The sequence below is a fragment of the Anopheles marshallii genome, chromosome 3 (genome assembly GCF_943734725.1).
Source record: "Anopheles marshallii chromosome 3, idAnoMarsDA_429_01, whole genome shotgun sequence".
Lineage (NCBI taxonomy): Eukaryota > Metazoa > Arthropoda > Insecta > Diptera > Culicidae > Anopheles > Anopheles marshallii.
The window spans coordinates 61,984,427-62,000,760 of record NC_071327.1 but is presented as its reverse complement, the minus strand read 5'-3'; the positions used below and the strand labels follow the sequence as shown (position 1 = coordinate 62,000,760).

The following is a 16,334-nucleotide window of genomic DNA, read 5'->3' as shown; positions in this document are numbered from 1 at the left end:
TTTCCTGTTTTGTGTTCAACCATAATTCGTCCCATACATTTCACAGGTCGACCCGGGAAGGATTGATATATAATGTTGCGTGAAGAACGAATGACAAAGCGAAAAACATTGTTTTAAAACTGTGGCACACCTCACCTACTGATCTGCAGATCTTTTTTAGAACATCCTTCACACACACACACAACGTCAGGTTGTATCACACTTTTTTGTTTCATATTTCGTCTCTAATCTCTCTCTCTCTCTCTGCTTCTCTTCCATTTTTCCTGTCTAACTGGTCGCTTACTAACGAATCGCTTGTGCAGTCTTTCCGTCATGTTACAGACCTTGTACCTAACCGCATCGCTTTTATCACTGTTACGCGTCTATGGCGTCGAACCTATAGCTACTTATTAGTAATTCACGGGTTTGGGACTACCGCCACAGTCCTTGGTGTGCTCTTACAAAATACACACACACACAGAGCCAGAGAGATAAGCGCAACATGCAGGTTTAAAAAGCATGTTTTAAAACTATACACACAATTCGACATACGGACCCCTTTGCTGTGGCGATTTCTTTTTCTTGCTGTATGACTATTTTACACGATACTACGTTAGCTAATATATATATATATATAGATGTGTGTGTCCATGTGCGCATATGTATGTATATCTTTCAAAAGCCGGTTTTTGTTTTGTTGCTCCACGAAGTAATTCATTTTCATTGGCTCATTTGCCTTTCAAGCCCTACGCGTTCTGCTGGATCGTACGAGGTTCGTGACTTAGTAAAAGAATTTTTCATGCTACGGTGGCGTGAACGCCAAAAGCAACCTATTCCCGAAAACACATTACCATGAATAATATGGTAAGACGCAATGTTAACTAATAACGATGATGTATAAAAATAAAACAGCACATCATTACCATCAGCAATCTGACGGAGTGCGGAAAGTGCGAGAGGACTACGGTTTGCTATTCCCATCATTTCCCGATTGTCCCTCCTTGATTTCCTCCTGAGTATTAAAGAACGTCTTCTCTTGGAGTCCCGCTCCTATCATATCGGCAATTAACGATTCCTTTGCGCTTGATTTCTCAACTGCAACTTTGTCCAGAACACTTCATTCACTTTAAAATATTAATTTGTAACATTGACACACTATAGCAACCTTATAGAGAAAGAAGAATGCAGCGCGAATGTTGCTCAATGTTTCATATCTATGCTCTAGAGCTGTTATTCTGCGTTATTCTGGACAGAGTTACAGCACCGAGAGCTGCCAAACACCCTGTATCTCTCCGGCACCTATCCACCGAGTGGCTCATGCCTTGTGGCCGGCTCCTTTTGTTAGAGATGGTATTGAAAATCTATTGCAGACATCTTACTTACCGCAAACAGCCTCACCACCAACGCCACCGTTCTCCTCATCCGGCTTTTCCGCCTTCACGACAAACGGTAGCATCATCGATGAGCTCGGCAGAAGGGACACACCGGCCGGCGCAGGTGTGGTTGCCGAATCAACGACAACCGACGCCGACGGCGGCCGAATCGTGGGTCCCTTGCAAGCGTTCCATTATGTGCTGTGGTTGTTGTTGAACGGCGGAATGTGGAACAGCGGCGAAAGAATCTTGTGCGATATGTTCGGCAGGTGCGAGATGTGTGGATGGTGGAAGTTCACCTGATGGTGAAGGTCACCGGACGTGCCGTGTTCCTGCGGGTGGGGCAGGTGTGAACTGATCAGATGGTGCGATAGTTGCTGCTGCAGGTGGATCGGAAGGTTGTGTTGCTGTTGCAGTATTAGATGTTGCTGGTGGCTGCTGAGCGGTGAAAGCTGTTGCTGTTGTGGATGTCCTTGCTGTTGCTGCTGTTGATGTGCCTGCTGTTGCTGCTGTTGTTGTTGCTGTTGCTGCTGCTGCTGCTGCTGCTGCTGTTGAGCGTGAGCGGAAGGATGCTGAGGAAGACCAACGCTTGGTGGCGAGTGTTGTTGTTGGGCGTGTGGATGACCAGTCGGAATACCGGATAGTAATCCACCACCGTTCGTCACATGTCCGTGATGAGAATGGGCCGTGGGCGCTAGGTTGTGCGCGGTTACGTTAGAACCAACCGACGAAGAGATGACTGAGGTAAGGATGGCCGACGGTAGATGCATCGGTGTTGGTGGCTGCGATTGACTAACACTGATACCGTTTCCCCCATTTGCTGCACCGCCATTAGTGGTGGAAATATGTTGCTGCATACCCGAATTCGAGCTACCGTCGATATCTACCTCGCTCTTAATATTTTCCAACTTGACACTGTGCTGCTGTACGCTGTTAATGCCACAGTGTCTGGTGTGGCGCTCGAATTCGATGATATCTTCAAACTGCATCTTGCATGTCTGACAGCTGTAGAGAATGCTATAAACAACGAATAATTAGGACCATAAAAAAAACGAACATAAATTAACCCTTCTGCGACAAATGTCACATCTAGGCAGGCAACACTTACGCCATCACCTGGCCATTTTGTTGCTCCTGCTTAATCGCTTGCTTCTGATGGCTCAGCAAATGTTTCTTCAAATTTGAATACTGCGAATAGGACTTCGGACACAGCGGGCAGGTGTGGGGCCGTATGCCGAGATGTACCATTTCGTGCTTTTTCAGATTGGCATTTTGTGAGAAAGCCTTATCACAGCTTTTGCATTTGAATGGTTTTTCCCCTGTTGGTAAAGGAACAGACAGACAGAAAATGAAATAACAAAGGCATTCGAATTTGTTCAGTCTATCAATCTTAAACTGAGGACTACTAATTTACCCACACATATAAATAACTAAAACGGATGAGCATCAAATCGATCGAAATTACCAAAGGTGTAAGGGAAAATTTTTACATCTATTAAAAATTAGTAAGTCGAAATAATTAAGAGACCACTAAACGTGTTTAATTGCTTTCCTAGAAAGACATAATGGAATGATGTGCCTATCTCGTTCATATATATTAAACTAAATCAAATGATGAAACGAGAAACTGTCCGCGAATAGATAATAGAAAACAAACGTATGTAATTACCCGTATGGAGCATCTGATGCTTAACCATGTTTGCCTGTTGAGCAAATGCTTTATCGCAAGTTGGACATTTGTACGGTTTGATTCCTAACATGAGTGGGATCGCAGAAGCGACAGACAGGACGGCATCGAGCACCATCGGGAGGCCGGATTCACGCGGTGTATTCCAGAGAGAATGACCAACCAGCCGAGTGTACCAATTTGCAGCAACCGACCGAGAAATAGAAACACAAAATTAAAGCAAATCATCGTATGTTTTTTTTTTTCAATCGATATCATTCCTATCTGTGCCATATATAAGATTCTGTCCATGCAAAGGCATGCTGGTTGCATCGACACGCTACACAACAACACTACACAACGATAACGATCACAACAAAGGAAGGTGTGTGGTACAACCGAATAAAACAGGAGCAGGAGATAGCACATTTTGGTTCGGGGAGGTAATAACAGTAGTAAAGATTGGAAATAGAACTGAAAAAATGTGTGTATTACCGCTGTGGAGCATCTGATGTTTAACCATGTTGGCCTGCTGGGCAAAGGCTTTATCACAAACCGAACATTTGTAAGGTTTTATTCCTGGACAGCGCGCAATTCGCAGGAGGATGTGGCACGACGCGATCGCGGGTTTTATTGTTTAGTCCATTTCCGCAGTAGTACACAGGAAAAAGCGCATTTTATGTAAATGTGGTTTTGATATCCCAGAGCGCGTTTTATTTTTACAAACGCGATCGATCATGGAAAGGTGAAAATGAAAGAAAAGGGAAATTTTTAAACAAACATTATCGGAAAGCGTTGACGGAATTAAACGGCATTAAAACATTAAAAAGCTGCACCACTGCATTTTGTTCGCTGGCAAGTGTGGCACACTGCAATGCAAAACGCGCTCATCGTCCTGCCGGAAACAATCAATCGAGGGCACGAGGATGGACGAGATTTATGCATTTACCACCGCAAGGAGCAAGCAAAACAAATGAGAGCAAACGAAATAAGAGGTGAAAAGATGGTATATAAATGGTATTACCGGTATGAAGCATCTCGTGTTTGACCATGTTGGCCTGCTGTGCGAATGCCTTGCCACAGGTATTGCATTTGTACGGTTTTAAACCTGGTAGACGAAAAGGAGCATTGGTTTGTGGTAGCTTTAGTGAACAATCACGTGTAAGCAATGTAAAAAAAAAGGTAATGGACTTCATGGTTGCACTATAACAAGGCCGAAAGGCAAGAGAAGAGAGTCTATTCGGAGATTGTCTAATAAAAAGCCTTCAACGTCACTATTATCTGATATAGATTAGGACAACTTCCTAACACCCTCGGTAACTCTGGTTTTAGATACTCTTTCGTTTCAGTATGAACTAGCTACAAAATCGCCGGTATTATCGAACCGACAAGGATTTTAGAGGTATGGAAGCATTTTTTTTTCAACACGATAGTTTGTCGTTTCTTAGTGCCTAATTTATGTTCCCTTCTACCGTATGATAGTTACTAGTGCATCATGCATATGTAAGGGATGGCATTTGATCGTCTAATTTTTCGTTCAGGATAAAATCTCGATAGTTTACCGGTATGGAGCATCTGATGTTTGACCATATTGGCCTGCTGGGCAAACGCTTTGTCGCATGTACCACACTTGTACGGTTTTAGGCCTAAGAGATAAAGATAGCAAAAGATAATGGTGGATCCACTTAGCACGGGGCTGGACACTAAACGAAACTAACGCTGCATCAATAATGCTCACACTTACCCGTATGCAACATTTGATGTTTCATCATGTTTGCTTGCTGGGCAAATGCTTTGTCACAGGTGGGACACTTGTACGGTTTAATACCTGCAAAACAAATTAAAACCGTAGAGTATATGTTGTAGTTTGCAAGCCATTTTTTTTTACAGAGCGCAAGCTTTGAAACGTTAGAGGATAAAAAGGAATGATGATGATGATGATGGTGATCAGTGTGAATAAAAATCTAGGAATCTAGTGTTTGCAGATAAAAACAGAACAAATTGCATCCACATTTGCCTATGACATGGCCCAGCAGTTTATAAAACCAGAAAACAAAGGAAAACGCTAACATAAAATTCCGAAGTTTTTTTCTCAACACACCTCTGTGATTCTAGGCGTACTATGGTAATGCAAAAGGGAGTAACAAATCGATAAAGCTCAATATTTCATTACATCGGTTTTGTTTTAAACGCTGTGTAACTATTTATTATTCTTGGCCCAAACACAAATCAAATATTCTCTATGTTATCTGACCGTACAAAGCAGAATTATCGCTTAGGTGTTTTTACACGTGTGTCTTCCTCATCATTTGTTCAATCCTTCGCCCGGAAAAGTACATTTATCTAACTTTATCGTTGTGATCGAATCGAAAAACGAATTTCTGTGCAAAAATCCAATCGATTGTAAGGATAGCTACTAATTACTTCTCTCTACCTGATAACACTATCGCACCTGCGCGCAGTTCTTCTGAAGTACGTATGTTTACGGTCGAAAAAGTTTTTTTTTATGAAGAAAAAAAAACAGTAACTTAATGTGACAGAGATGTTGCTAATGCTTATGTTATTTTGGCGAATCAGGTTCGCGCTCTTGCGTATCATCATCTACTACGGTATCGATGTAATAACACTCTAGGGAATTACCGGTATGAAGCATCTCGTGTTTAACCATGTTCGCCTGTTGAGCAAATGCCTTTCCACAGGTGGAACATTTGTACGGTTTAACGCCTATTTTGTAGTTGATCGCAGGCGGGGAAGGGGAAACAAAGGATACATCCCGGCGATCGACGTGTAGCGCGCGAGCGATGAAAGATGCGATGGATGATAAATCGTAGTTGTTTTTGTATTTATATGTATATATACGTATATTTATCGGTTCGGTAGTGGTGTCGTTGCCGATTGTTTTATTTATATTGCGATTACACGCGTATCCGCGCGCGTTGGCGTAGAAGACGAAGGGTAAGAGAAGACGCGCGCGTATATGGCCAAGCGGTCGGAAAAGAGAAAAAAGAGAAAATATCCACCGATCAGTGATATGAAATTTATGTAAGAAGGAAAAATAAACAACAAAACGAACAATGAAACAATAAAAGAAGGAAATTGTTTAATATGAGGACAAACTTAAGACAAGTTAATAAACGAAACAGATAGAGCAAATAAAACATAAAACAGAACAAATATAACTGACAGCAGGGAAGGGAATGAAACTATCAACTGATGGAATGATTTTGAGCATGATTGTTCAGGGTAACTTCATACTATGGAAATAGATTCAAACTTACCGGTGTGCAACATTTGATGTTTCACCATGTTAGCCTGTTGAGTGAAAGCCTTCTCGCAAACAGGACATTTGTAGGGTTTAAGACCTAGAAAATGCATAAAGATAATGCATCAGTTAAGGGTGAACAGTTCAACAACTCATCTTTTAGTGAAAATATCTCCCCGCTCCCCTCCCACCCGCTCTGTTGTTCCTTTCGATGATGCACTAATATTTCAGTATGAACCAAACATGATGTCATCAATGCTTAATTGTGACGAAACTGTGTAAAAAGTCATCAAGATAGTGCATAAGGGCCAGCAACAGAATTGATGGAATTGATCCATGGCCAATGTGAAACGGAATATATTGGTAATGCCATTACTTACCAGTATGTAACATTTGATGTTTGATCATGTTTGCGTGTTGCGTAAATGCTTTTTCGCAAACGGGACACTTGTATGGCTTCAAACCTGCAGTCCGGGAATGACACCAATAACAAATGCAATAATAATCAAGTACCACGCAAACGAATGACCGTTTGTTGAGGAGCGCAATATGGAATAAACAAGAAAAAGATCACAATTCATTAGAAATATATTTAACAGCTAGTCTGGCTATATCTAAAGCATAACAGCATAACATTATTACGATATTACGAGGCAAGGAAACAATTAAACATTCCAAAAACTTGGGATATTAGTTTGCAAAGTTTCGTTTAACAAGAAAGTTGCGGTTATTGATCAATCATTATTAACATCTACATTTAACTAGTGAAGAAAACAAAAAGGGAATAATAGCGTTAGGGAACAAATTACGAAACGAAAGAAACAGTGGCTAACCTGTATGAAGCATTTGATGTTTGACCATATTTGCATGTTGCGAAAATGCTTTCTCGCACACGGGACATTTGTATGGTTTAAGTCCTGCAATTGAAGATGATTAAACAAAGATGTAGTACGATGGGTATGGAAAGGGGACAGCACCAAAAAGCGTCGTCGATATAGTTTCAAAATGTGATTCTGTCCTGGAATAAGACAGGAATGACGCATATCCCTGTGTTCGTACACTACACGCATCAGAATGAACCAAACATAATGTCATCAATGTAATTGAGACCAAGCTGTATAAAGTAGTCATCACAATAGTGCACGGCCAGGAAGAGATATTACGTTTCGCGTATTTTCCAGTCTAATGTAAGAACAATCGACTATCAATATATGCGATGTTCCTTTCATTTTTTTAAGAAACAACAAAACAAGCAAACAAATCAAACAATCATTTCGTAACCCCTGAAACGTAAGGGCTAATTTGTGGTCATATTAATCGACAACAGCGAAAATCGCTTTGTGCCCTATTTGATCAATCAATCCCATCGAACAACAACTCATTAGCTTACCGGTATGAAGCAACTGATGTTTTAGCATGTTGGCTTGCTGGGTGAAACATTTTTCACAAATCGGACACTTGAATGGTTTGAGTCCTGTGTGTAAGAAAAAGAAAGGTGTAGAATTAATCTGCAAAGGTTTTGCTGTTGCGAAATTTTACTCCGCCACAGTTGCATCAATACAATAGGCATCAGAATGAACCAAAACAAATCGTCAAAAGAAGTTTGCGAAAATGCTGTGAAAAGTTGTCATCATGCGTATATGCATTGTGCGCAAAAGGGTACCCCGAAAACGATTGTTGTGCCACGTTTGTCAAAAGACACTCACCATTATGGACGAGATCATGTCGTTGAAGGTTGGCCAGTTGGGTGAAGCCTTTGTTACAAATCTGACACACGAAAGGACCTGTCGGTGTTGGCGAGAAGCATCATTTCGAACCGCATTAATAAAGAAAAAAGTTATGAACGGCTCCCGATGTCCATATACACTTACGTTCACCGGTATGTGCCTTGGTGTGCTTCCACATGGAACTATGGCTGGGAAATTCTTTACTACAAATCTCGCACTTAAACTTGTTCTCCGTCAAATGCTTGGTCCGGTGCTGTTCCATCTCTTCCATTGTATCAAAGCGCTAGAAAAAAAGAAACGTGGATGGAAAAGAGTAAATTTTCATTCAAAAATTCTGAAGTTCGATAACATAGATATCAAGATAATAAAACTCAGGAAGGAATTCTGGGGCGAATCTTACGAAATGAAAAGGATTACAGTGTTTTTCTGTTATTTCGATCTTTCATCGATCGTATGTGTTTCCATCGTATGCAAGAACCAGTAACATACGAAAATGGAAAAGTAAAGGAACACCGATGGATGAGCATGCGAAAGAGAAACACAGCGGCTCAAGAACAGGTTTTGTTATTTTTAAATCCCTTTCGTGTATATATATATATATATATATATATATATGAGTGTGTGTGTGTGTTTATCTGTTCCTCCATACCAGAGTCAATACTTTCAATGAAGACAAGGAATAAAGCAGGATGATTAAAAACACTATATAAAATCGTTCTCTAGGCTTAAACGTTGACTCAAAGTAAAACATACATTGAGCCAACCCTTCTCTAGCATGATCATGCTAGTGCCAGAAAGAAGCCGAGGATCATGTAATGCGATCGTCACACAATAGCTTAACACCCCTTTCCCGCAGGAACAACAAGGCAGATCAGAAGGACATGAGTTTCACCTACCTTCCGGCATTGTGGACACTTAATTTTGTTGAGATTGATGAGCGTATTGCCCAGGGACAGCGATACCACGAAATGCTTATTGTCTACTAGTGGATCCTGCTGTAGCATTTCGGAACGAGTTAGCTCGATTACACCATCATCGAATTGGGTTTGCTAGAATAAAAAAAAAGAACGAACAAAATGTGAAGTGAATCTATGAATCATTCAACAATAATAAAACAAACTAAAATGATTCTACTATTGGAGGCTTACATACTGTGCGCGCATTCCCTTTTTCTGTTAATAATATTTATATTCGAAAATAAACAACAACAACGAAAAAATACATCACTCCCGCAATGAAAGGAGAATCCCCGGTGGAAGGTCATCCGAAAGGAGGAGAAAAGAATCCAAACCAAAGCTAGCGTGGTGACGAAAGCGAAAGCATAAGGCGAAGAGAATATTTTTTAAAAAAAAGTGTAGAACGACCAATTTAGAACTCTTGGTGAAGAGTCAATACCGGATAACTCGGTATAGGGCAAGGTGGAATGGAGAATGTTAAAAAAAAGGATGACTCGTGGGACGGAACGATGCGTCTCGCGCGCGCGCCATTACGGTGATGCTTTACCGTCCGGGCTTTGGTAGTGGTGGTGCTGGTGGAGTGGCATGTAGGGTAATATTTATGATCGTGGGTAGCGGAATGCAATGGAACAAAAAAAGCCACGACCCACGGGACGATAATAAATTTATCGTCCAAAAATTAACCACACCGGCACCGGGGCTATAGGTTTGTTGGGCCTTGTGTATGCCTCACCGTGTCATCCCGTTGGTCCATTGGTTGACAGCTTGGTATCGTGATCGAATTAAACATACCAAATAGACCACATCACACCATTTTGCTATGATTCGGGGATAGTAATAAAAAAAGAAGGTCGCCATAAAACCTTCGATAAATATGTAACTCGTGAACTTACAGTCAAAATCTGTAACCCAACAATCGGAGGATGTAAATGTCCATCGTTGGCTCGGCTGCTACTATTGAGATGACAATCGTTTTGTTGCTGTTGCTATGCTATTTTGCTGTTGCTTTCGCACATTTTATGCCACACAAAATCGCCACTAGCGCGGAATCAATCTTCAAGTGCTGTTCAGAGCATTATCCCCCCGCGTACGTACACACGCATGGCTGTGGGTGTGTTTGTGTCCATTCGCATATTTTGGCGAACGTCGAAATCCAGAGCTCTCTCTCCACCATATTTCGCTCTATCCTCTTTGTTTCCTTTTCGCAAAATCTAGCTGGCCACGAAATCGATCACATTGCCAAAAAAATTCGCGATTCGCACCCCCCCCCCTTTTTTTCTCTCCCGCGCACACGAACTAGAGTGTAAAGCAAAAGCGAAAAAAGAAATTAAAATGGCCCGTAGAAAAGCAAAGAAAATCACATTAAAAAAAAAAAACGAATCCATGTCTTCTTTGGGCAGAAGGCAGAAGGCTCCATAACTATACTATACCCCACGGGTCAAAACCCGGCCCAGCAGCCGTTACTTCCAGGGTAGATGAAAGGAACAAAAAAAAAAAAGCGATTCCTACCCGGTTCACCCGGATCACTGCTGCTCCCGAAGTAATGAAGGGCAAACACGGGTTACGAACAGGGAGAACTATATAAAATGCACGGCAGCACCACAACACCACACACCAAGCGGAAGCCGCTGGTCCGCAAACGAACAGGGCCAAATTTTGGCACAATGTAAGGGAAGGCTTCGATTTTTTCTTTCCCGTGTTCCACACACCACTATAGGCTCACGCTCAAAGAGCGTAATATTTTGCAAGGGTTTTTTCGTCTTCCTTTCTGGTATCGCTGTTGCGCTACTGCGTTCGCGAATTGACAGTTGGTGACACATCATGTGGGACACCATAGAGGCGAGGATGGTTTTCAGGTTACTTCGGTTTGCGAACAGCTTGTAACCTGCAATAAATCGTGCAATGGTATACAAATGAAGCATAATTAATGGAGAGATTATTAGCTACTAATTTTGGGCCTGATCACAGCTCAGCCGAGCAAGAAAACAATGTTTTGCTAGGTGTAAGAGAAAAAAAATTTAGCCATACGGCCTGGCCGTTCTTGATGAATAAAAAAAAGAAAAAAATGTTGGTGGTCTAACAAAATAGTTTAATATACAAACTAGTATTTGGGCAGCAGTTGGATGCATCACCTGAATTTGAGTGACGCATAATATTATCCCTATGAACAATTCTTGCCATAGCTGTACATGCAAAGATAATATTCATTCTGAATGTGACAATCCAACCATCTGGCAATTGTTTAGTTACATGTGCTGACATATAGCACGTTTACTTGGCCAAAGCTGCACCACGTTTGCCCACCGCTTGTGAAAAATGTTATACTCGCGAAAATCACATCACGTCCCAGTTTTAACGTGACCCACTACATTTCGCGAAACCACATTTTCTTGCACCCGCACGCTCCGCTTTTTTTTCAATGCAAGACTACACGACTTCACGCATACCGGAGCAGCGAGTTGTTGGCAGTGTGTTGTTCGCCGGCCTGTACTGACTGTACGCACACACCGACAGTGCGATGGGCTGCTGCTCGCTGTCGTAATCGCGACCGGCAGCCCCAAACCTCACACGCACACGCATGGTACGGTGCGGTCTGGTGGGGTGTCCCACGAAGCCAATGAAAAAGGGAGACAAAGGAAAAAGAAGAAGCAAAATCCAAATCGGCAAAGCTTCACTGCCATTAAAATCGCGACAAACGCGCACGGCGGAACCGGATGAATGAATAACCGAGAGAAAGAGAGACACGCGTAGAGGGAGTGTGACAATGTTCCTACCCCACCGCCATTGTGCGGTCCAACCGTGTGCCACACCAATGCAATGCATGCTTTTTTCACGTGTGTATTGCAGGTTATGATTCTTTAACTTCCCCGGTGCCCTAACAATGAGGTAGGTGTAAAGGCATATAAGGGGGTAATGATTAAACACGAGGACTCCAGCACGACGTCGCATACTCACCAGCGGATAGAACATGGTTTTACACTGTTCCTGAGACTGCTCCAGGTTGCTGCCGTAAGGACTGTAATGATGGTATCACAGCTGAGCTGGCCACTGGAGCCGGGGAGAGCACTGGACCACTGGCTCGAACCCGGACGGAGACGCACAACGATTCCACGTATAATCGACACCAACTCGCCCTAGCAGCAGCAGCACACGCGACACAAGCTGATCCGGAAGCGCTGTGTGATGCTGTTCCGCCGTGTCTCGGGATCGAGTGTGTGCGTGAGTGCGTGTGTGTGTAACTATTGCGTCCTTTCTCAATGCACACCTCGCTCATACACCATCAAACATCTAGCTTACTTGATTCCTTACTATGACTACACACCTGTGCTACCTGCTCTTTAACAGGCTTGGCGGTGTTGTGTGCTCCGAAAATGTCCACCTTATCTACGTAGGGAAATTGCTCCTTCCGTATATTGCTTGCACTACAGTTCCTGCACCGAGTTTGCCACACACACTGGCCTTTAGGGAAAGCTGAACCGTTTCTTGGTGATGGTGGTGGTGGTTTCTCGCCTTATGGTCCCGTCACACCCGTCCCGGGTGATAGGTAAAAAGCGTATTCCTGCCTAAGCGCCGGGTAGCGGACACAGAGGAGATGGATGTAGATGGTACGCGGTGTACCGCTTTTCTTGGCCGGACGCGTCCCGGAATGGCAACTTCGTTGTGATTTTAAAGAAAAGGTGATTTTTTGTTACTCCCCCTGGCTGGGAAGTAGTTTAGGAAACGGAAAAACTGAAAAACCCAAAAACCGAGACACCAACAAGGAAAAAACGAGAGACTCTTGTGCCACTGCTGCCTGTGCGTGTGCTTCTTTTCTTCTTCACGTTTAGCTCTCAACGTCGTGGTCGTGATCGCCGCTGCAGCCGCTTTCCGAAACTTGTCGCCGACGTCTCTGCGCCGGGTAGATGTAGTGGTGCATTAGCTCGGCTGCTTACAAGTGTGCGTAGGGTTTGGACGTATGACAATTGCAGCGAAAATTCGCCACTGTCAAAGCGATAAAAAATCAACAACGAAATTATTTGTTTCATATTTGTTTGATGAAAATTCCACTAAACAGCAACATATTGTTTGGACAAAAAATTATTCGCTGCATTAGATAATGATGATGGTTTTATATCAATTCGGTAAATATTAAATGAATAGGAAATTATGCGTGTGACGTCAGAGGCGAAAATTGCTAGCCCACGTGGTGATCCAGCATGACAAGCGGGAAAAAATTGAATTATAAACAAGGACGCTAATTCATTGTGGCTATACTCTTTTTAAAATGTTAAGTTGTAATTTTCATTCCTCAACCATACGGTTTTACGATAGTTTTAGTTCATACGGCAACATTAAATTCAAGCTCGCGTGGTTATGTTTTCGCCTGTTTACATCGTGACGCAATCACAAACGTCAAACTGAAGGCGAACATGGAATTTACAATCCGCGGTGTTGTTGGTTGTTGATAGTGCGAGGCAGTACAGCGTATTTTTGCAATATACCTAGCAAAATGATCGAACAACAGAAGCAGCGCATTGAGATGGAGATCACTAAACAGCTGGATGATCTTGATCGTAATGTATTGCGTAAAATGCAAGTAAATATCTCCTAGAGTTGCTTGGCCTTCCATTTGCCGGCTGGCTTTAACAGTGCTTCCTATCTTCAAGGCTGATATGCATGATTGTGCGGCAAGATGTTGCAAGGATACTGCGTCCTCGATGGATACGGTGCAGCAGTGCGTCGAACGATGCTCCATTCCTGCTCAACGTGCCCAGCAACATGTGGAAACGGAGATAAACTCCTTCAATAGTCGCCTGCAGCGTTGTGTAATGGATTGCAATGATACAATCAAGGACAAGGTACGGTTTGGAAGGATGAACCGCCGCTCAGGATCGTTCTTATGCTGGTGGGTTCCTATACTACTTATCGTTCTTCTTTTTAGATGGGGTCGAATCCATCGGAAGGGGATATTGCTAAATACACGGCCGAGTTCGAAAGGTGTGCAATCAAATGCGTCGACAAGCATGTAGCAATCTTGCCAAATATGTTCTCCAGTATGCGAAAAGTTCTGCAAAGCAGAGCGTCATCATAAGCAGCGCTACTGAAAGGGAGAGAGATCTATAACTATACCACCTGCATATAACTACAATTGAGCATTTAGATGGTAAAGCAGATTGGGTGTAGAAGAAGAAACTAGCATTTGTACAGGGTTAGAAAGAACCAAAAAGTGTATTAATGGGAAATACATAGTGTTCAAACAGCGCTAAGATTGATGTCATCGTCGTTTCAGGATCTTTCGGCATAGCTCCGTTGAAAACTTATCAATGTTGCAATTGTTCCGATTCCATACAACAACGGTCTACAACTGGTATCCGATGTGTGTACGGTTTTCCTCGACTCACATTTTGGTCTGTATTTCGGTAAAATAACGAATGTTTTCAAAATACCAGCCGTGGGTTTTTTGACGTATTCGTTAAGTTAATTTTACGAACAATCGTGGTTGGCAACACTGCCGGGCAGCGAATAGGCGAGATGTAAACAAAAATTATTGATTTTCACACACGTTTGTCGTACAATTGTGCAATTTATGATCGCTGAAGGATGAATTAAATGTTGGACGTCTGTAACTCACAAACGCGTTACTAAAAAGCAAGTAAAATGTCGATCTTTCGCAATAAGTTAATTTTAGGCGGCAGTGCAATCGGCACCCTTTTTGGCGGAGTCATTTTGTTGAAGTAAGTATGACCGATAGGATATCTTCAATTTGAACCGTGTCAGTAAATATAGTGCAACGTATTCCATTGTAGAGACCGTATGCAGGGTGCTACCTTCGAAAAGAATATACGAGCTGATGGGAAGGTGATCATCGTCACCGGTGCAAATACCGGCATCGGCAAGGAAACGGCTTATTACTTAGCTCGTCGCGGTGCACATGTGTACATGGCGTGTCGGGATATGCAAAAATGCGAACAAGCTCGAGAGGAGATTGTGCTGGATACGAGAAACCCACATGTTTTCTGTCGCGAGTGTGACCTATCATCAATGCAATCGATCCGACAGTTTGTGAAACAGTATGCTTGAAACCCAATTTGGAACAAACAGGCGTTATGTAACAATATCGATTAAAATCGAAGTTTCCATTCATTGTTGTAGATTCAAAGCGGAACAGCAACGGCTGGACATTCTCATCAACAATGCGGGAGTGATGCGTTGCCCACGCACGCTCACAAAAGAAGGCATCGAGCTGCAGCTTGGCGTTAATCATATGGGACATTTTTTGCTCACTAACTTGCTGCTGGATACGCTTAAGCTGAGTGCACCCAGTCGTGTTGTGGTCGTGTCCAGCTTGGCCCACACACGTGGACAAATAGCGCTGGACGATTTGAACAGCGCCAAGTCGTATGATGAAGCAAAGGCTTACGAACAAAGCAAACTCGCGAATGTGCTGTTCATGCGCGAGCTGGCCCGTCGTCTCGAAGGTACGGGTGTGACGGTGAACGCACTTCATCCGGGCATCGTCGATACGGAGCTGATGCGTCATATGGGCATTTTTAATAGCTGGTTTTCCGGCCTGTTTGTACGACCGTTTGTGTGGCCCTTCTTGAAATCGCCACTGTACGGCGCACAAACGACACTCTATGCGGCGCTCGATCCGGATCTGGAGAAAATTAGCGGACAGTACTTTAGCGAATGTGCACCGAAGGATGTGGCCGAACAGGCAAAGGACGATCGTGTTGCGAAGTGGTTGTGGGCAGTGAGCGAGAAGTGGACTGGTACGCTAACGGGAACGGCAGCTGTTTCCTGACAGCGGATTCTTCGTATGAATAACAATAAGGATATTGTTATTTTTACGACAGAAAAGCAGGCAACAGCAGCTCCACAAGCTCACCGGTCAACCCAAGCCACATCGGGATAGATCGCACGGACGGATTCGTGAAAGGGGGTTTATGTAAGCTATAGCGTAATCTAGTCGTCACTGTTCTGTTAGTTTGCTTGCTGATTCTGTCTTTGTTTTCTAATAAAAGGAAAAAAAACACTTAAAATAGCATTTAAACAGTATGCGAGTGTAACTGTTTAATCGATAGCATTCCTCAGTGCTTCGTGTTGAACAACCAAATAAAATACTTAGTGAAAGTGAGGTTAACTTCCCTGCTTAAAAATGAGTGCAGCAGCACTTGGTTTGCTTCACATACCGAAACAACACAGCGGATGTGAAAGAAAAAAGAAAGCAACATTCATGACGACAGCAGTTGCAGTGTTGATGCAATGTTATATCACCACAGGGTGAAAAATGACTTACCCGCAACGTTGAGCCCTATCCGTCATGCGAGGCAAACTCACGATGACTAAGCGCAAATGTTACGCAGAGATATGTGCATGAGGAGTGTTTTT

General features: G+C 42.9%; 3 protein-coding genes across 3 annotated transcripts; 2 read left to right on the top strand and 1 right to left on the bottom strand.

The window, feature by feature from the left end:
- Positions 1 to 1,546: 1,546 nt before the first annotated feature.
- On the bottom strand, positions 1,547 to 9,011 carry LOC128712967 (zinc finger protein OZF-like). The gene is made up of 9 exons (XM_053807833.1): positions 8,904 to 9,011; positions 8,152 to 8,290; positions 7,671 to 7,754; positions 6,297 to 6,380; positions 4,763 to 4,846; positions 4,581 to 4,664; positions 2,461 to 2,671; positions 1,940 to 2,369; positions 1,547 to 1,759 (listed from the first exon to the last, which is right to left on the bottom strand). The coding sequence occupies exons 1-9, from the start codon at positions 9,009 to 9,011 to the stop codon at positions 1,547 to 1,549; spliced, it is 1,437 nt and encodes a 478-aa protein (XP_053663808.1).
- A 4,441-nt stretch (positions 9,012 to 13,452) lies between these two features.
- On the top strand, positions 13,453 to 14,034 carry LOC128713888 (protein FAM136A). Its single transcript, XM_053808760.1, has 3 exons — positions 13,453 to 13,539; positions 13,610 to 13,801; positions 13,885 to 14,034. The coding sequence occupies exons 1-3, from the start codon at positions 13,453 to 13,455 to the stop codon at positions 14,032 to 14,034; spliced, it is 429 nt and encodes a 142-aa protein (XP_053664735.1).
- Positions 14,035 to 14,600: 566 nt separating this feature from the next.
- LOC128716099 (retinol dehydrogenase 13-like) lies at positions 14,601 to 15,747 on the top strand. Its single transcript, XM_053811019.1, has 3 exons — positions 14,601 to 14,677; positions 14,750 to 15,013; positions 15,096 to 15,747. Exons 1-3 carry the CDS (start codon positions 14,601 to 14,603, stop codon positions 15,745 to 15,747), a joined length of 993 nt encoding a protein of 330 aa, XP_053666994.1.
- The last annotated feature ends 587 nt before the right edge of the window (positions 15,748 to 16,334 follow it).